This window comes from Podarcis bocagei (assembly GCF_964188305.1).
Source record: "Podarcis bocagei genome assembly, chromosome: 13".
NCBI classification, from domain to species: domain Eukaryota; kingdom Metazoa; phylum Chordata; class Lepidosauria; order Squamata; family Lacertidae; genus Podarcis; species Podarcis bocagei.
In genome coordinates, this window is record NC_138138.1 from 13,026,578 (window position 1) to 13,047,190 (window position 20,613).

General features: G+C 46.3%; 1 protein-coding gene and 1 long non-coding RNA gene across 3 annotated transcripts in view; one reads left to right on the forward strand and one right to left on the reverse strand.

Annotated features, from left to right (window-relative positions):
- LOC308571489 overlaps positions 1-20,613 on the forward strand; it is a 103,967-nt gene that overhangs the window by 40,155 nt on the left and 43,199 nt on the right. The window lies entirely within an intron of this gene.
- DHX8 (DEAH-box helicase 8) overlaps positions 11,046-20,613 on the reverse strand; it is a 34,132-nt gene continuing 24,564 nt past the window's right edge. For both annotated transcript variants that reach the window (XM_081166120.1, XM_081166119.1), the window contains exons 19-23: positions 20,302-20,439; positions 18,725-18,853; positions 16,883-17,079; positions 15,218-15,397; positions 11,046-12,891 (exon numbers count right to left, since the gene is read on the reverse strand). In XM_081166120.1, coding sequence (XP_081022246.1) covers positions 12,672-12,891; positions 15,218-15,397; positions 16,883-17,079; positions 18,725-18,853; positions 20,302-20,439 — 864 coding nt within the window. In that variant the 3' untranslated portion in view covers positions 11,046-12,671. The remainder of the gene's footprint in view (positions 12,892-15,217; positions 15,398-16,882; positions 17,080-18,724; positions 18,854-20,301; positions 20,440-20,613) is intronic.

Consider the following 20,613-nt stretch of genomic DNA (forward strand, 5'->3'; position numbering starts at 1 on the left):
CAAACTTTTTCCGCGGTTTGGCAAGCTGGATGTGCGCTAAGAGGAATTGCAACACGTTGCAAGTGAGGCGGAGGGGGACGGAGAGGAGGAAAGGAGAGAGAGAGAGGCTCTGGTTCCTGTTCTTCCCAAAGGGGGGGGGGGCGGGAAGCAAGCTCTCTCCCTCTGCCCACCTTAAAAATCAAGAGCATTTCTCCCCACCGCAGCCGCACTTTTAAAAGACACCTCCTTTTTCCTCCCAGCTGCACTCGGGCATTTTTAAATGGGCGCGATGCTGTGCGCGGGTGCATGTTTTGTCTTGTTATGCACGCAACGCAAGGAGAGCAGTTTTTGCAAAAGCGGAGATGGCATGGGCTGCCTGGGATTGCACGACGTTATCAGGTCTACCTCCATTCAGCCCCCAAATTATTGCACTAGATGTCTTGCAAATAATAAGGCTTCCCCCCTCCCGCTCCAGTATTTTGCAACCCTGCATTTTAGGAAGATTGGTCACCACCAATTTATTATATTTAATATGCAACTCAAAGAGCTGCAACGCTCCATCTTTCGGGGTCGCCCCCCCCCCAGTACGATAATCTGCTTCCCAATTTGCCACATTGGAAACTTCTGTCGTCCCCCCACACACACACACACAAGGAAAAAGCATAAAATAGGCGGGCCTATTATAAAATCACCAAACTCAATGCATCCAAAATATTATCAAGACCAACTCTCCTCCCCAAGTCACAGTCCCGATATGTGGAAATCTGACACGTTGAAGGCACTGTCGTCCAATTTGTCTCTTAGCCTATTAAAGCAAGCTAATTTTCCATTCCTTGAGGGCACAAGGAGAAGGGGAGGACAGAGGACGAGATGGTTAGACAGTGTTCTCAAAGCTACTAACCTAAGTTTGACCAAACTGTGGGAGGTAGTGGGAGACAGGAGTGCCTGGCATGCTCTGGTCCAGACTTCCTCAACCTCGGCCCTCCAGATGTTTTTGGCCTACAACTCACATGATCCCTAGCTAGCAGGACCAGTGGTCAGGGGTGATGGGAATTGTAGTCTCAAAACATCTGGAGGGCCGAGGTTTGTGGTCCATGGGGTCACAAAGAGTCGGACATGACTAAACGACTAAACAACAACAACAAATTTTCCATTCTGGGTGAGAGACAACACTGTGCAGTTGAAAAGCCTATATATACACTTTTAGACTGATGTAAAATACAGTAGTGTTACTTTGCAATTATGGATATGCCTTTCTGGAGTTGAGGTTAAGCTTGACTGCTTTTATTATTTATTTATTCGTTACCTTTCGGAAAAGAGAACTCAAAGCGGCTAAAAAAACAAAAAAAATAACCCTGCAACACCACCGTCAATTTATTTGTATGCCGCCATTCCATAGTTTAAAGCCTGCCGAAAGAGGATTACAACTTGAAAAGATTGGCATAATAACAAAAGTAGACATACCGTATTTTTTCGCCCCATAGGACGCTCCGCCCCATAGGACGCACCTAGTTTTTTGGGGGGGAAATAAAGGGGGGGGAAATTCCCTTTATTTTCCCCCCAAAAGCAGGTCGGGGAAACAGAACCAGGTCGAGGAACAGCGGGATGGCGGCGCTGCGCCTCCCTGCTGTCCCCCGAGCTTGTGGGGCTGGCCGATGTCTGCCTGGCACGGGGGGCGCTCTGCTTCAGGGCGCCCTGCCCGCCGGGCGGCAGGCTGCTATCCGCAGCCTAGACATCCCTGCCGGACCTCCCGTAGGGCTGCCTAGGCTGCCGATGTGTTCCTGAAGCCTGGAGAGCAAGAGGGGTCGGTGCGCACCGACCCCTCTCGCTCTCCAAGCTTCAGCAAAAGCCTGCATTCGCCCCATAGGACGCACCCAGATTTCCCCTTCATTTTTGGAGGGGGGAAAGTGCGTCCTATAGGGCGAAAAATACGGTAATCAATATATAAAACACCTCAAAAAGTACACTGGAAAATTGAACTTTTCCTCATAAATCGCCATAGATTTAAATAAATAAATATGCAGAAAATTAATACCAATAGCGGCAACAACAAAACCAACAAAATCCCCTAAACGATACCCCAGCCCAACATGATAAACTTCAAAACTGAGTTATTATATATGTGTGTTTAACAGCCATTACAAGGCATCACAGAACACCTGAACTCACCTATGGTCATAAGAATGTTCAATGAAGACGGAACAAAAGGGCTGGAGTTTCTTTAAAATATGTCTCTAGACACACATGACTAGACATAGACTAGGAAATATGTCATTCCCCTTTTTGATTGAGGTCTATCACCCAGAAAACACACACACACAGAAAAATCATAGCTTATTTTTAAGCACCTCTTCTACTCTTGACTATGTAGCAGGGGAGGTCATGACCTCACCACATTAGGCTATATGTGCATTCTCTTCCAGGACCGGTCCTACCATTAGACAGAATGAGGCAACCTTCTTGGGCACCAGGTGTGAGGTTGCAGAGAGCAGTGGCAAGATGGTGAGGGACAGAGGCCTGCAGACCACCATATGAGCCATCTGACCTGCACCTCCTAAACTAAACTTGCCGCCCTCAGGTGCAGTGGAAGGCTCTGTCATGACTCCCGTACTGAAGTGAGATTGAGCTGCCAGCTTCTGGTCAGCTTCTGTGCATGGAATGGGAAGGGGCGCTGTTCTTCGCCTCAGGCGGCAAAATGTAACGGGCCAGCTCTGTACAAGATTTAAACTACAGTGGAGGCCTTCTTGACATCGGGGAAATCGGGGCCTAGATGCTAGCCAGTCACTTTGAGGGCTGATGCAGAATGTGGCATCTTCTTTGTTCCTGGCTGGTATCTTCACAACCTGAGTTTCTACGAACCGCTTTGAGGGAGTTCATTTTATGAAGAAAGCAGGTAGATTTAAAAAAAACACCCAGAAACATAAAATTGCTACCCCTTACTACGTTGTTTTTTCGGCAAAGCCACACATGTTTTTCGGCAAAGCCACACATGCAAGTCGTAGGCTGCTATCCTGGAGGTCATCCAAATACGAGCTACTGTGTGTTCAGCGTAGCAATATCAGCAAAATAATGCAGGAATGTCAGAAAAGCAATACAGTGGTACCTCAGGTTACATATGCTTCAGGTTAAATACGCTTCAGGTTACAGACTCCGCTAACCCAGAAATAGTACCTCGGGTTAAGAACTTTGCTTCAGGAAGAGAACAGAAATCGTGTGGCGGCAGCGCAACAGCAGGAGGCCCCATTAGCTAAAGTGGTGCTTCAGGTTAAGAACGGACCTCCGGAACGAAGTAAGTACTTAACCCGAGGTACCACTGTACTATGGATTAACCAGGGCAGCGGTTCTCAAAAGTTCAACGGCATGTCCTATGCACGAAGCCCATTAAGCCTCATCTTAAGCCCCATTATTTTTTAATATTGAATTTAGGCCGCCCTCTGCTAATATGTTTGTATGTTTATTGTATTTTAGTGTTTTGTTGGAAGCCGCCCAGAGTGGCTGGGGAAACCCAGCCAGATGGGCGGGGTATAAATAAATAAATTATTATTGTTGTTGTTGTTGTTGTTGTTGTTATTGTTGTTATTGTTATTGTTATTGTTATTGTTATTGTTATTAGATGTTCCCTTCCCCAAGGAATGGGTGGATAGCACACATGAGGGAATTCTCAGGTATGGAGAAGTCAGGAAAAGTTGAAGGATGATCCCCCTCAAAGAGTGTAAAATACTATTGTGTATGCACGCCTTAATTTTTAACCTGCTCCATTCTTCTACATTGGAGGTCGAGGAAGACGGAAGGGAGCCACAGAGGGGGTGAAGAGTGAGAGAAATTAACAGGAAGGTGGTTGTGGTGGCCATGCTCCTGCCTATAGCTGTCAACGTTTCCCTTTTTAAAAGGGAAATTCCCTTATTCCAAATAGGATTCCTCGCAGGAAAAGGGGAAAGTTGATAGCTATGCTCCTGACTTTGGACCTCTCCAGACTGGTGTTTTGTTCTGGGTGTATTCTGCAACATTTCCTTAAGAATAGTGTTGGGTTTATTCCACTTTGTTCCCTGACGCTACCACGTCATCGCTTGTCTGGAAGGGCTACAACGCAACAAAAGTGGGACAACCACCCCCTGCCCAAAGAACATTTGTACTTGAAAAGTGACAGGATTTCAGGTTGTGCGTTTGTTGGGAACGAAACAGTATGACTTCCCCTGAAACTTTTGCAGTACAGAAAGCAGGACCATGAAAGCGTGTGTGTGTGTGTGTGTGTGTTTGGTGGAGCCCTTAGGAAGGTGTGATATCTACCCACCCACCAGTGTCTGAGCCTGGATGCTGTAGACAATCACATCAGCACTACGAGGGCGTGGGTCAGTGCTGGATTTACGTATGAGCTAAACAAGCTATAGCTTAGGGTCCCACTTTCTTGGGGGGGCCCCCAAAAAGTTTAAAAGGGAAAACAACTGGATGTACATTTCCAAAATATAAGATAAAAAAACAAATAAAATAAAACCTACATACAGCAACAGTGTTTTGTGTTGTGTAGGCGCCTATGATGTAAGAAATGGGCCCTGTCTGCTAGCCTTCTCCCTAAAATATCACTGGTTTGCTCATTTCTATATATAGGGTGCCTACATCCTGCATGGACTGGTTGCATGGCAATATGTAGCATGCAGCTGCAGACTGCAGTGTAGCACAGTTGAATGTAGGTCAGGCTGTTGTGTCTAATATTAAAGAGTGCTTGTAGACTGATTATCAGGCAGCATACACTAAGGGTATGAGTCTTATGCCTACTGATTGATTTCATGTTATACATAATTTATTTTGATCCCATTATGGCTTTAGATACCTATTAGGTCCATAAATGACCATATAGCATATATTCAGCACAAAAAAACCCAGCAACAATTTCTTTTTGACAAAGGACAGCTGGGCATATAAAGGACCCCATTACCTTCAGGAGCTTAGGGCAGGCATCCCCAAACTCAGCCCTCCAGATGTTTTTTGGGACTACAATTCCCATCATCCCCGACCACTGGTTCTGTTAGCTAGGGATGATGGGAGTTGTAGTCCCAAAACATCTGGAGGGCCGAGTTTGGGGGTGCCTGGCCTAGGGCCTCATCAAACCTAAATCCGGCCCTGGTGTGTGGGGGTCATTGATCTCCACGTTCCCCTAGCCTTGAACAGGTACTGCAAACACTTAAAGGAGCAGTAGTAAGGACCACCAACTCCAAGCACCGCCATGTTTTATCCTTCCTCCTATGATAGGCTCATGTAACCCGCACACACCAGCACCACAGCAAAGCTTGTTGTGGGTCACACTTTTATGTCGTGTTAGCAATGTCTCGTTTCGCTTCCTCTTTTTTACGGGCTATTTTCCCCCCAGTGCCCCTCACCCAGTTCTTGCCATGTCTATGGCCGCCTGCCAGAGTTCTCAGTGGTTCATTTGTATATTTTGCCACAGCACCCACACAAACAGATCGCTGTAGAAAGTTGCGTGTGAGTTGTTGTTGTTGTTATATATTAATTTATACCCTGCCTTTTTCCCTGATGGGATTCAAGGCAGCTTACAGATACAAACAAAAATTACTAACAACAAATAAGGTTACTAGATTTTTTTCAATGAATCCGGGGACACTTTTCAACTTCAATGGATTTTGTATGGGGACTGATTTGTAAATCCGGGGACTGACCCTGGGAAACTGGGATATCTGGTAACCCTACCTTGATATAATTAAGAGTATAGGCATATATAAAACCTGTTTGAAACATACAAATAATTACAATAAAAAAGCACAGCACCAGCCCTTTCATTAAAAGCAGTTACTTCCCAGAAGCTGCAGCACAAGGAAGGAGCCAGTCTAGCTTCTCCAGGGAGGAAGTTCCAGAATCTGAGAGCAGTCACTGAGAAGGCCCTTTTCTTTTGCTTTTTTTAAAAAAAAAAAACTCTCTTTTTTTTTGAAAAGTCAGGCCCATTCAGTAATGAAGTGTCAGAAGAGGCTGAATCCTGTCACTAACTACACAACAGAAACAGCTTTTGCAAGTTAAGAAGAAAGCGGAATACAGTGGTACCTCAGGTTAAGAACTTAATTCGTTCTTGTGGTCCGTTCTTAACCTGAAACTGTTCTTAACCTGAGGTACCGCTTTAGCTAATGGGGCCTCCCGCTGCCACCGTGCTGCCGCCGCACAATTTCTGTTCTCCTCCTGAAATAAAGTTCTTAACCCAAGGTACTATTTCTGGGTTAGCGGAGTCTGTAACCTGAAGCGTCTGTAACTTGAAGCGTCTGTAACCCGAGGTACCACTGTAGCTGCTCAAGCCTTCAGCGAAGTAAAGAAGAAAGCCACTGTAAATGTGACAATCTTGGGGCAACTATTAGAGACTGCGATTCCACGTCACAACACAATGCAGCAATCCAAGACAGATTGATTTCCAGTCCACTGTAATGTGGATTAGGTACTTGGAACTGATTCCGAGAACTGTACACAGTTTACTTACAAAATCTGAAGTTTACCAAGTGATGACTTCATTTTGTTCAGCAGGGGAATCAAACTGATGAATTCCTAACATTAGCACCACTCCCTGAAGAACACACAGCTTAGTATAGTAAGGAGATGGAAGCTTTTACAGACCATTTCACAGGAAAGAAAAGTGTGATCTGAGCAGGCTAAATTTAATGTCTGCTGTCAAGGGTCCTTGCAAACTGTAGGCAGTTTTATCATTTATTTACACACACATGAATAATCCTGCATGTTATTCTCATATCAGATTTTAATTGTGGGCCATCTTGAACTAATCTTAATGATGACAAGTTGTCACAACAACTGGATCCTGTGTTAGCGTTCCAAAAGACCATTACACAAGTTCAGCAGCAGCAAGAATAAGAACCTTTAAATTAGTCTTCAACCTCATCAGGACACCACAGATTTATGAATTACAGAGCAAGCCTCTACATGCTTACTCTGAAGTAAAACCCCACTGAGTTAAAATGGTCTTTGTCTCTTGTAGGTGTTTATAGGACCAGTTTTTCATGGTCAACATATTGGAGACATTAGGAAACTTTACAAAACTAAAAACTTAACATAGGCAGATGAACACACATTGGTTAGCACAATGAGTGGCTTCCACATAATTAATCTAAACAAAATAGACATAATAAAGGTTACTGGGGGGAGGGTGCAGTAAAAATCCCAACGTTTGCCTGCTCAGCCAGAAAAGTAATATTCCAAAGTTGCAGAAAATGGCCACATTCTGTGTTGACAGAGCATGTTGGACCCTTTGTGGGAGTCTTCCTCTCATTATTATTTTTTTCTATATACTGTGGTAACTTGGTTCTCAAACGCCTTGGTTCTCAAACGCCAAAAACCCAGAAGTAAATGTTCCGATTTCCGAACGTTTTTCAGAAGCCAAACATCTGATGTGGCTGTCAGCTATTGTTTCCAGGGCACCTGCACCAACCAGAAGCTGCGCCTTGGTTTTCGAACATTTCGGAAGTCAAATGGACTTCTCGAACGGATTAAGTTTGGTGTTCTTGTTTTTGCTATTTATTTTGCGTTTTTGTGGCTTTTTTGGTTAATCTGTTTTTGTGACTGTGTGGAACCCAGTTCAGCTACTGATTGATTGATTGATTGATTGTGTGACTGCGGAAATGGATAAAAGTCTGCCATCCAAACAATGACTATCATCAGTGCAGGTAAGAAAAAAAATAACTTTAATTTTTATCATCTTCCATACGGTCTTACTCATTTTACAGTACAGTACATTGATTATTACTTTCATTTCATGGTCCAAAGTTTTATTAATTATTCACGTTCTATGGGGGAAATATTGAGTTTTTGCTGAAACAGCTACTATTATTCCTCTTGGTCGTGACCTGTCTAAATATTTCTCAAAGCTGGAAAGATGCTTTGACCTTTGCTTGAGATGCGTGGTACAAGCAAGCCTTGCTTCTCATCACCCAGGAAAATCCCACGCATGATCTTAGGGCTACCAGGGGCCAAGCATCCTCAGATGATTTTGCTGCAGTGCGCTGACCTTCATATGACCTACATGAACAAACACATGATAAACTGCTTAGTCCTGCCAAGTATGACTTCATTTTGGAAGAACTACTGAGTTGCAGTCTTGTTTGGGCCCCCTCGGTGCTCCTCAACTGTACGTCTGTTCATATTGTTTCCCACTTGTGACTTGTGCTATAATAGATATGTTGTTGTTGTTCTTTAGTCATTTAGTCCTGTCCGACTCTTCGTGACCCCATGGACCAGAGCACGCCAGGCACTCCTGTCTTCCACTGTCTCCCGCAGTTTGGTCAAACTCATGCTGGTAGCTTCGAGAACACTGTCCAACCATCTCGTCCTCCGTCGTCCCCTTCTCCTTGTGCCCTCCATCTTTCCCAACATCAGGGTCTTTTCCAGGGAGTCTTCTCTTCTCATGATGTGGTCAAAGTCTTGGAGCCTCAGCTTCAGGATCTGTCCTTCCAGTGAGCACTCAGGGATGATTTCCTTCAGAATGGATAGGTTTGATCTTCTTGCAGTCCATGGGACTCTCAAGAGTCTCCTCCAGCACCAGAATTCAAAAGCATCAATTCTTCGGTAATCAGCCTTCTTTATGGTCCAGCTCTCACTTCCATACATCACTACTGGGAAAACCATAGCTTTAACAATACGGACCTTTGTCGGCAAATAGAACCATAGAATTGTAAAGTTGGAAGGGACTAAGAGAGTCATCTAGCCCAACCCTCTTGCATTGCAGGAATCTCAACATGTGGCCCCTCCCATCTGATTTGTAACCATACCAGACCCTGCTTAGCTTTGCAAATGTGCCTGCAGCTTTACTGCTGCGCCACTAATATAGTTTTAGATGTCGCATTTTCTCTGTTCTGGAGGCCCGCTTCAGTTGGTTTCTTCTCTATATTCATACCCTTGTTTACGTAAATAAACATTATGAAATAAAAGATGATTGCTGAGTTGTCTCACCTTGAGATCCTATGGGAATCTTCAACATAGAGACTATTTCTGCAATTCAGCAGCACAGATGCTTTAGCTGGGATTCCAGCATTGGACTAGAAATCAGTGGTATCCAAACTTTTTTTCAAAGCGGCCCAGATTTGATGAAGTGAAGGGCCGTGAGGGCCAACCAAAGTTGCTGAGCTTTTTTTTAGGATTGAAATTGTTGAGCTTTCTTTTAGGATTTTACTCCCAAAGTTGTTAAGCTTTTTTTAGGATTGCAGTTGTTTTGAGGTTTTTTTTGGGATTTTACTCCACAAAATAAGCTGCCACAGGGGCTGGATTAAACCAACTGGAGGGCCAAATTAGGCCCCCAAAACGGACTTTGGACATGCCTGGACTAGATGATGCTTGGTGTCTACAATTCTATGATAATCATGGAAATCTGGGAGAAATTTAAGAGAATGCTTAAACACCCCCCCACCCCGGTTTATTAACTTAATTTAAAATAGCATTTCAAGTGTAAAAAGCACAAGGTAGCAAGGCTCACACTTAGAATGAACAGGCCTTTGTATTCCAAGCACAAATCCTATCGTAGCCTCTTGTCGGTTCCCAGTGGTTCATTTCCACAGAATCCTCTGTTTTACTTCAAGGCGGTACGAAGATCACTTTAGTAACTCTGGGAATGTCAATTTCTCGCCCACCGAAGGCCTTCAAGGTCACTTTTCTCTCCTCGGTGTCGTTTTTAAAGAAAGCTCTACTTATAAACAGGAGATTCCTTCTTGTCCTGCTCTCAAAAAGTCATACAAGTTTATTCTTTTAAATTAATTTAAACCAGATGTGTTCACTGCTTGGAACTGGAGCAAGGAATGTCAAACTGCTGCTGGTTGTCATATATCGAGCTCTTTGGAATTATGAAGAATGGTTAGGCAAAGTGCTTTCCCTTGATCGCTCTCCGCATCGCAGCGGGGGGAAGCCGACAGAACACAGAGGCAATTCTCTCGCTTACAAAAGGATTTTTTTCCAGCAGTTTGATTGCAGAAATGAGGAGGGGGCATACAGGGCGACATTGTGCTCCTCTTTTCTCCTTATCCTCTTTACAACTGCTTGTATCAAAACAAGTGCAAACCCTACTGTAGTATAAACAATGTTTGCGCAAACTAGAATCATAGAATCATAGAGTTGGAATAGACCACAAGGGCCAACTACATTAGGATGGATATATGGAGTCCCCTTTCAGTGTGTGTTGGACATCTCTGGATTGAGGCGGTGGCAGGGGGAGGAATAGAAGAGTGTGCAAGATGTCTGTGTCCCTGTTAACAATATTAGTAGTCGTGTTTATCCCCTAGAAGTGATCAGGCAGACTATCAGAGTGTGTGCGTATGGATAAAAAAGCCGTGTGCCACCCCCAGCCTCTGCAAGATTCCCAGGGGTTCCAGGCACTCACCCAGTGTCTGTGTTCCTTTAGAGCATGGGTAGGTTAAGAACTTTGCTTCAGGATGAGAACAGAAATTGTGCTCCGGCGGCGCAGCAGCAGCAGGAGGCCCCATTAGCTAAAGTGGTGCTTCAGGTTAAGAACAGTTGCAGGTTAAGAACGGACCTCCAGAACGAATTAAGTACTTAACCCGAGGTACCACTGTATATATATATTAAAGCAAGAAGATCAAGGGACAAACCTGGATAGCTCAGTTCTTTAGAGCATGGGTAGGCAGACTAAGGCCCGGGGGCCGGATCCGGCCCAATCACCTTCTAAATTCAGCCCATGGGCGGTCTGGGAATCGGTGTGTTTTTACATGAGTAGAATGTGTACTTTTATTTAAAATGCATCTCTGGGTTATTTGTGGGGCATAGGAATTCGTTGACCCCCCCCCCAATATAGTCCGGCCCCCCACAAGGTCTGAGGGACAGTGGACCGTCCCTCTGCTGAAAAAGCTTGCTGACCCCTCCTTTAGAGAATTGAGACACAGTGGAGATGGTCGTAGCTTTAAGAAATATGGTTTATTCACCTATTTACACCTTCAGTCTGCATGGAGGGAGTCCAGATCGTACAGCATGGTCAAGAGGGGCTTGCACCCCACAGCAGGCTACAGGCCAGCCTTCAGCCAGCCTGCCCAAGATGGATCCCAGTCTTTCTTTCTCTTCTCCTCCTCTTCCTCTTCAGAACACCCTGCTGAAAACACTCTTTTCCTGTCACTTCACACCCTGGCAACCTTCCAAACCCCCTGTCTCTGTTCACACCACCACAGCAAGGCTGAGAAGTGGGTCTTGAAGTCTGGGCAGCCCAGGACTTCCAAACACACTGCCCAGTCTGGCGTCCAGAGGAGGTTCACTTTGGTGCTGAATATCCAAGCGATTTGATTTCACACTCCATCATCTCTCAAGACGGAAGGATGACAACCACAATACAGTGGTACCTTGGGTTACATACGCTTCAGGTTACATACACTTCAGGTTACAGACTCCACTAACCCAGAAATAGTACCTCGGGTTAGGAACTTTGCTTCAGGATGAGAACAGAAATCGTGCTCCGGCGGCGCGGCGGCAGCGGGAGGCCCCATTAGCTAAAGTGATGCTTCAGGTTAAGAACAGTTTCAGGTTAAGAACAGACCTCTGGAACGAATTAAGTACTTAACCCGAGGTACCACTGTACATGTGTGTGTACACAAACCAGCTTCCAGAGAGAAAAAATGTGAAGACAACTTTTCATTTAAAGAGTCCTCCTTGTACCACAGACACCTGGGACATAAAGGAAGATCACACAACCTCTCTTAGCCCTCTCAGCAGACAAGCAGAAAGTTGCCAGCAATTGTAATGAAGGGGTGCTGTGAAGAGTCATAGAGCCATCAAGGAGGCATTGTGCTCTCTTCTCCACCCCCTCAACTACATCTGAAACTCTACTGCATCTCCTAAAACAGGTGGCTTTGCAGATATTGCTGGGACTACAACTCCCATAATCCCCAACCACTGGCCTGAGAGATGGAGGGATGTTGAAAATAGCTCCTGAAGGACTACAGGTTAGTCACCCCTCCCTGGTACTGCAAAGGCACATCCAACCTTGAGGACAGAGGACATTTTTCACCAAACGCAAATAAGATCGTACAGAAAAAGACAGACAAAAACTCTGATCTAGACAACACGGCCTCCATCTTTTTTTTATTTTCTTCAAATTTAAAAACTGCTTGGCAATATTACTGACGAAACACAGGAGTGTTGCTTCAGGTGTCAGTGAATCCTTGGGGAAAAAAGAGAACAGCTTTTTGTACACTGCTTGGGCTCTGATAGGAAGTGGGCAAGCAACATGGCAGCGCAGCTGAAGACCACATTCAAGAAAGGCCACCAGTGTAGGGGGTCTGGGTATTTGTCTTGCTTCCTCCAGGAGCAGCTCTTTTCAAATGTGCTTCCAGAGGGTTGCTTTGAAGAAAAATATGGTAGTTCCAATGGGAAAAGGTCACACGAGAGCTTTGTGTTCCACTTTCAGTTCCCGTTTGGGGCAAGCGGAGAAAGGAGGTCTTTCAGTAACAGAGGGGACTCGAAACCGCACGCCAACGTTTGACCTTTGCACAGCGCAAGAACGGCAACAAAAGAAAATATCCCATGAAGAAAGGTGTCTCTGAGGCCAGCCATGGTGGAGACGGTGCCTTTAAGAGCTGGCATTGCACCACTACACCTTTTGGTCTTGAAACGTACATAGCAAGTTGTCCAGATATGCCCAAGGCTGGACTGCGTGATGGTGCTGTGTCCAGCCACCGTTCTTGGCAGACGAGGAGGGCTCACCGACGCCTGAAGGCTCGCGATATTCTCCAGGCGTTGGGCTCTTCGTAGCGGTTGTAAAGGGGCTCCAGACGCTGCTGCTTCTTCTGCTTGCTGAGTTTTGTGGGGTCAGAGACCTTGAAGAAGGCAGGGGCGAACTCCACCAGCCAGCGGGGATCGATGGTGGTGACCTCCCGCATATACTCTTTAGTGGTGAGCACCAGCTCATGATATACAACCCTGCAGGACGAGAAAGGGGGACGGGTGAATTAGGACATCCCTCTCTCCCCAGAATGCGGCTCACTCTAAAAACCCTTTCCTCTATGTGCAATATGAAGGCAGATCTCCTACACCAGGCATGGTCAAAACTGGGCCTCCAAAATATAAGATAAAAAACAAATAAAATAAAACCTACATACAGCAACAGTGTTTTGTGTTGTGTAGGCTCCTATGATGTAAGTAATGGGCCCCGTCTGCTAGCCTTCTCCCTAAAATATCACTGGTTCGCTCATTTCTATATATAGGGTGCCTATATTCTGCATGAACTGGTTGCATGGCAATATGTAGCATGCAGCTGCAGACTGCAGTGCAGCACAGTTGAATGTAGGTCAGGCTGTTGTATCTAATATTAAAGAGTGCTTGTAGACTGATGATCAGGCAGCATAGACTAAGGGTATGAGTCTTATGCCTACTGATTGATTTCATGTAATACACAATTTATTTTGATCCCATTATGGCTTTAGATACCTATTAGGTCCATAAATGACCATATAGCATATATTCAGCACAAAAAAACAGTGACAATTTCTTATTGACAAAGGACAGCTGGGCATATAAAGGACCCCATTACCTTCAGGAGCTTAGGGCAGGCATCCCCAAACTCAGCTGTCCAGCTGCTTTGGGACTACAATTCCCATCATCCCTGACCACTGGTCCTGTTAGCTAGGGATGATGGGAGTTGTAGTCCCAAAACACCTGGAGGGCCAAGTTTGGTCATGCCTGCCCTACACCAAGGGTAACTATAGGGTAGTGTTTCTCGAACTGGGGTCCCCAGCTGTTGCTGGACTACAACTCCCATCATCCCTTGCCACTGGTCCCACTAGCTAGGGATGATGGGAGTTGCAGTCCAACAACACCCGGGGACCCAGGTTTGAGAAACACTGCTGTAGGATCAACAAGAACGAGGACATAAATCAAACAGAGCTTGCAGTCTACGGCAAGGTGACAGCTGGTTTGGAATCCCTCCCCCAAACAAATTTGGCGTTGAAATATGACAAGACAAAAGCATGTGTATTTGAAAAGGTCTCCAGGTGTGACAGGAGCAAATTCCCGCAGGACTAAGATACCGTATAAACCGTTTAAAATGCATGCCACACTTTTATTTGTATTCATTCTTGCTTGCCAACCCCACACTCCTTCCTCCTGTAAGAACCATCTAGGCCAGGGCTGGGAAAGCATTTTGGCTCCACAAGACAGACCCTTATCAGGATTAGCCTTGTGGACCAAATTTGACCGTTCGGCGTCACCACCCACCTGTCATTTAAGTGACATCACAATTGGCGTCGTGCTTTGAAGCCTCAGAGTTGGGACTTCAAAGCACTTTTGCAAGGAGCTTGAAGGGCCGGACTTCAGGACCTTAAAGCCTAGCAAAGCAAAGCGCATGGCGTGTGCAAGGGATGAAGTTCTCTTGCACACCCGAATCAAGCTGGATTGATTTCCCTTTGTACCAACTGATGTGCAGGGGGGTCAATCCTACTTAGCATCTTCCTTCCAAAAATTTAGGGGGTGGGTAATGCTTTGCGGGGGATGGGGAGCTTGCTTTGGTGACTGGGAGAGGCCGCCGGGACCACGTAACACCGGTCCTGAGAGATCTGCATTGGCTCCCAGTACGTTTCTGAGCACAATTCAAAGTGTTGGTGCTGACCTTTAAAGCCCTAAACGGCCTTGATCCAGTATACCTGAAGGAGCGTCTCCACCCTCATCGTTCAGCCCACTGAGATCCAGCGCTGAGGGCCTTCTGGTGGTTCCCTCATTGCAAGATGTGACGTTACAGGGAACCAACCAGACAGAGGGCCTTCTCAGTAGTGGCACCTGCCCTGTGGAACACCCTCCCATCAGATGTGAAGGAAATAAGCAGCTATCCTATCTTTAAAAGACATCTGTGGCAGCCCTGTTCAGGGAAGTTTTTAATATTTAATGCTGTATTGTTTTTAACACTCGATTGGGTGCCGCCCAGAGTGGCTGGGGAAACTCAGCCAGATGGGCGGGGTATAAATAAATAAATTTATTATTATTATTATTATTATTATTATTATTATTATTATTATTATTATTATTATTATCACTACTACTACTACTACTACTACTACTACTACTACATGCCACTTCCCAGGAGTGCAGTCAAATCAAGTCCTTTGCTAGCCTCCCCATGTGGTTCTGTTCAACAGTAAATGGGGCTGCCCCACCAGGCTAAGCCCATGAGCTCCCCCTTAACTTTCAACCGTGTCATACAAACATCCCTTTTCTTGGTAGAAACAATGACGTCCGGCAGCCACAGCCTCCTTACCATTCAGGCTGGCGGTTGAAGAGGGCACTTGAGGGGTGGATGTAGACGACCTGCTGGTCAATCAAGGTCCGGTAGCCCTCTTGGGGATCCTTCTTGGCGGCATTCCGGAAGAAACCGCTGCAAATGGCTTTCTGGACGCGTACGGTGGCTTTTCCACATGACACTACGTCCAGCTTGTGCCTGTCCAACCAGAGGAGTGGTGGAAGAGTTTAGAACAGACGCTTCAGTTGATGCAAATCTAGGCTGCCCTACACCCAAGTCCACACACAAACTCCACAGCTAAAACTTTGCTGTGATCCCCAGGAAAGCGCTCTGCTCGAAAGAGAGTTTTGCCCAGCTCAAAAACTTATGTTCAACTTTTTGAAATTAGATTATCTTCATCGGGTGTACTATTTCTGCTGCTCTAGTGCTTAGCGGAAGGAACACGGGTGGCGCTGTGGGTTAAACCACGGGGCCTAGGACTTGCCGATTAGAAGGTCGGCGGTTCGAATCCCCGCGACGGGGTGAGCTCCCGTCACTCAGTCCCTGCTCCCGCCAACCTAGCAGTTCGAAAGCACGTCAAAGTGCAAGTAGATAAATAGGTACCACTCTGGCGGGAAGGTAAACAGTGTTTCCTTGCGCTGCTCTGGTTCGCCAGAAGCGGCCTAGTCCTGCTGGCCACATGACCCGGAAGCTGTACGCCGGCTCCCTCGGCCAATGAAGCGAGATGAGCGCCACAACCCCAGAGTCGGCCACGACTGGACCTAATTGTGAGGGGTCCCTTTACCTTTAGTGCTTAGCGGCGGCGGCGGGGAGAATAAGTTAAGTATTGCCTCCTACCATGAGCACACTCCTAACTAATTAAGACTAGGGCTGGGCAATGTCTGGCTGTGTGTCTGCCTCCTTGCAAGCAAGCGGGGCAGGCAGTCTCTGTCCTCCCGAGAGACCACTGGGGAGGAAAGAGACTGGCCGCTCACAGGCAAACTCACAGCCAGGCAGGCAGACAGACAGGAGAGCAGGCGATTTGAGTTGAGAATACATCATGGCGCTGCCAGCACAGCGCAGGTAGGCAGGCAGGTGTGCTGGCAGTGGCCGGGGAGCTGTGATGTACTGCCAGCTCAAAAAGTCTGAAACCAGTACAGTGGTACCTCGGGTTACATACGCTTCAGGTTACAGACTCCGCTAACCCCGAAATATTACCTTGGGTTAAGAACTTTGCTTCAGGATGAGAACAGAAATCGCGTGGTGGCGGCGGGAGGCCCCATTAGCTAAACTGGTCCTTCAGGTTAAGAACAGTTTCAGGTTAAGAACAGACCTCAAGAACGAATTAAGTACTTAACATGAGGTACCACTGTATCGTGATCTGAACATCATACGGGTTTCGGACGATGAACTGAAAACCGGCCAGCTCTAATTAAGACTCTGAAGGCTGAGATGCCTTTGGGAGCACTGACACACAGAATGGATGCTTCCCCCATTGTCTCCCCCACCCCAAGGAAGCAACAGAAGAAGAAAATTAAAATACAATAAAAAAATCCATATCGGCACTGATTGTAATGGATATCCTGGCTCCCATCTTCAACCACGAATCCACCGGTGAGCTGCAGACCACCTGAACGAAGCTCATGGATCACTGGTCCATGACAGTTTGGGAACATCCTGTTTTGGCTGTGGCCAGACCCTCACCTATCCATGATGCCTAACATCTGTTTGCGAATATCCTGGGCACGGCGCAGCGAGCGGGCTTGGATGAAGTTCTCATAGCACCAGGGATTGGAGAACTTGTTGTTCTTCCAGGAGTTGTACACAGCCAGAAGCGTGAGGTGGTCCCCTTCCGTCTGGTGAAACTTGGCTTTCTTCTGGTCAGCGAGAGCTTGCTTGTCCTACAACGCACACAAGCAAAACAGGAAGTGAGTTTTCTCCAGCAGCCCCCCGTCATCAGGAACACCAAAAGAACAGGGACAGAACTCCGGCTTATAAGGAATCGGTTTCTGGAGGAGCCAATATAATTTACCTAAAATTTACAAAATTGCAACAAGTGCATGCACAAAATGGTAGTATCTACGCAGGTAAGCTAAAAAAAGGCACAATCACAAATAATTTTAACAACATTTACAGTCATTCTTGGAAGCTGAACAGAATCCGTTCTGGAAATCCGTTCAACTTCCAAAACGTTCAGAAACCAAAGCGTGGCTTCCAATTGGTTGCAGGAAGCTTCTGCAGCCAATCAGAAGCCCCGTCGGACATTCGGGTTCCCAAGAACGTTCGCAAACCAGAACACTCAATTCCAGGTTTGCGGCGTTCAGGAGCCAAAACGTCCGAGTACCAAGGCGTTTGGGATGCAAGGTACGACTGTATAGCCTTTGAACAAATTATTGGAACCCATCACACGATTTTCTGTAGTCATTATTTGTTATTGCACTATTTTAAGGGGCTGGCATTACCAAGGGATTTGTGCTAATGTTTCTGGACAGATGCAGACAGACTATGGGGTGTGGGAAGAAGAGAAGTGGTTTGCCTTCTACTACACTGGCACCTTCAATTACTTGTGCAAACTGTACAGATAAACTGTTTCTATATATATATATATTTCAACACCACGTTTTGATTTTCATCTCTAGTCGATGAAGCAATTCAAGGCTGGCTGGCTCATGACACAAACTGAACAAAAGTTGCACATTTTATTGGACATCAGCTCAGCTGCAAGGGGCCACTGCCTATGCTCCTTCCCCCTTTTGACATCATTTTAGGCTCTGTACACCTTCTAGAGCGGGTGTGGGCAATCTCTGGCCCTCCAAATGTTGCAGAAATACAACTCCCATCCACCCCCAACAAGTATAGCCAATTGTCAGGGATGATGGGAGATGTAGTTTAGCAACACCTGGAAGGCCAAAGGTCCCCTACATCTGCTCTAGAGTAAGGCATCTGACCTGCTAAAATATCTGCTAAGTATGGGACGGACAATATCAAATAATGGTCAAGGATTTAAAACATCTGCTTATTACAAACGTTAACACAAGGGAGTCAATGATAATTCAACATTAGTTAACAGGGAATCAATCACAGCTTACTGACACTGTGCACTTCCTTGTTTGCCTGATCTACATCATCCAACTTCAAACCTGCGCACTTCCTTGTTTGCCTGATCTACATCATCTTCTTGTTGATTTTTGTTATTTTGAATTTACTGACATGCTCTGTTGTTTTGTACATTTGGTATTTCCAACGTTCTCCTTTTTTAACATTCTGAAGGTTTGTTGCAAGCCTCTTTGAGCACAGCTCATTGTGGAAAAGCAGCATGTAAAGTAAAAAAATTAATCAATTTTCCAAAACAAGGAGTTGATGCCTGGTAACTCTAGCTGCGCAAAGTGAATCCGTGACAGGGAACTGCAGTCTCCCACATCTAGGTCCGATTCACTACCCACTAGACCAGCACTCCATGTTCTTTTCCTCTTCCCTGGCGCTGGCCCAGCTGCGACCAGTGCCAGGCTGCCTTGAGAGTCCAATCTCCCAAACATGCCCATTTACCTTGGGTCGGTAGAAGACGTTCTGCACCGACAGCATGGAGACGATGGTGAGCATTTCCTCGCTGCATCCCAGATGCACTGACATGATGAGCATCTTGCACAACATGGGCTCCAGGGGGAACTCGGCCATCTGTCGGGAAGGAAGGGAACGGCATTCACAGCTGGTTATTTCTTCGAATCTGTGCAGCCTCCCCAGCAAGTGGCAGTCAACCTGATTGCAGCAAACCACCGAACTGTCTTGGGGGGGGGGGCAGGAACAGAATGCCCCAAGTACTTGCACACACATTTCAATACTCCCTCTTTGATTTTCATTTCTACCTTACGAAGCTGGTTGTCTGGTATAGCTATCATAACTGAAGCTCTTCCTTCCCAGAGATGGTTCCCAGAGCATACCAGGCAAATCTAGGGCTAGGGACCTCTAACCATCTCTTGCTCCAGTGCTGCACTGGGAGCTTTCCCCCACCCCCAAAGTCAGGGCAGGTCACAAGGGTTTAGCACACCCGCAATGGATTTCAGGATTCTGGCAAGCTCAGCCAGCTTGTTCTCTCCTTTTGTTAAACAAGTTTCTAGTTCTTATGGGTGAGAAATTAGAAATACCGTATTTTTCGCTCTATAAGACGCACCTAGTTTTTGGAGAAGGAAAACAAGAAAAAAAATATTCTGAATCTCAGAAGCCAGAACAACAAGAGGGATCGCTGCGCAGTGAAAGCAGCAATCCCTCTTGCTGTTCTGGCTTCTGGGATAGCTGCGCAGCCTGCATTCGCTCCATAAGACGCACACACATTTCCCCTTACTTTTCAGGAGGGGAAAAGTGAGTCTTATAGAGCAAAAAATACGGTACGTATCATCTATCTTCTGTTTCTGGTACAATCTGAGGGGGGAAGGCTGAGCAGAGCTTTCCAGATCACTGGGGTAGGGAGAAAAGGGTTTCCAACACCCTCTGCGGTTCCTTCTCCCCCATACTGCCGCATCTATTTCCTGGCCCATTTCCACTATTTTCAGATCTACACTGGCTCACAGTATGTTTCTGAGCACAATTCAAAGTGTTGGTGCTGACCTTTAAAGCCCTAAACGGCCTCAGCCCACTAGACCTGAAGGAGCGTCTCCACCCCCACCGTTCAGCCTGGACACTGATGTCCAGCTCCGAGGGCCTTCTGGTGGTTCCCTCACTGTGAGAAGCAAGGTTACAGGGAACCAGGCGGAAGGCCTTCTTAGTAGTGGCCCCCACACTGTGGAAGGCCCTCCCATCAGATGTCAAGGAGATAAATAACTATACAACTTTAAGAAGACATTTGAAGGCAGCCCTGTATCAGGAGGTTTTTAAATGTTTGATGTTTTAATCTGCTGGAAGCAACCCAGTCAGATGGGCGGCATATAAATAATCACAGTCAAAATCCCAGAACTTTAATGCAATAACAAATAAGGAGGGACAGCAAATGTAAGCAGACTCAAGTTGCTTATTCTAGCTGCAAACACTAGGTTCTACAAGTAGTGTTTCCCAAAGATTCCCCAAGCTTGGATATCCCTTCCATCACCCCCATCCCCATAGCCATGAGACCTGAACAGTGCAGGGCCTACCCGGCGTCCCAGTCGGGTGAGCAGCCCTTCGTCGTCCAGGGCACCCAGAGTGTACAGCTGCTCCATTGCGGTGATCAGAGTTTCCATTGGCGGAGCATCCATGAAATCAAAGGAGAGCAGGTCGTTGATTCCCATAGCCTGTGCGTGTGCATGAGAGAGAGGGAGGAGAGAACATGAGGTGTGCTGTACAAACATCTGGATAAAAAAGGTAAAGGCAAAAGACTAATTCATCATGCGAAAGGCTGGGCTGGATGAAACCCAAGCCAGAATTAAGATTGCCAGAAGAAATATCAACCTCCGATATGCAGATGA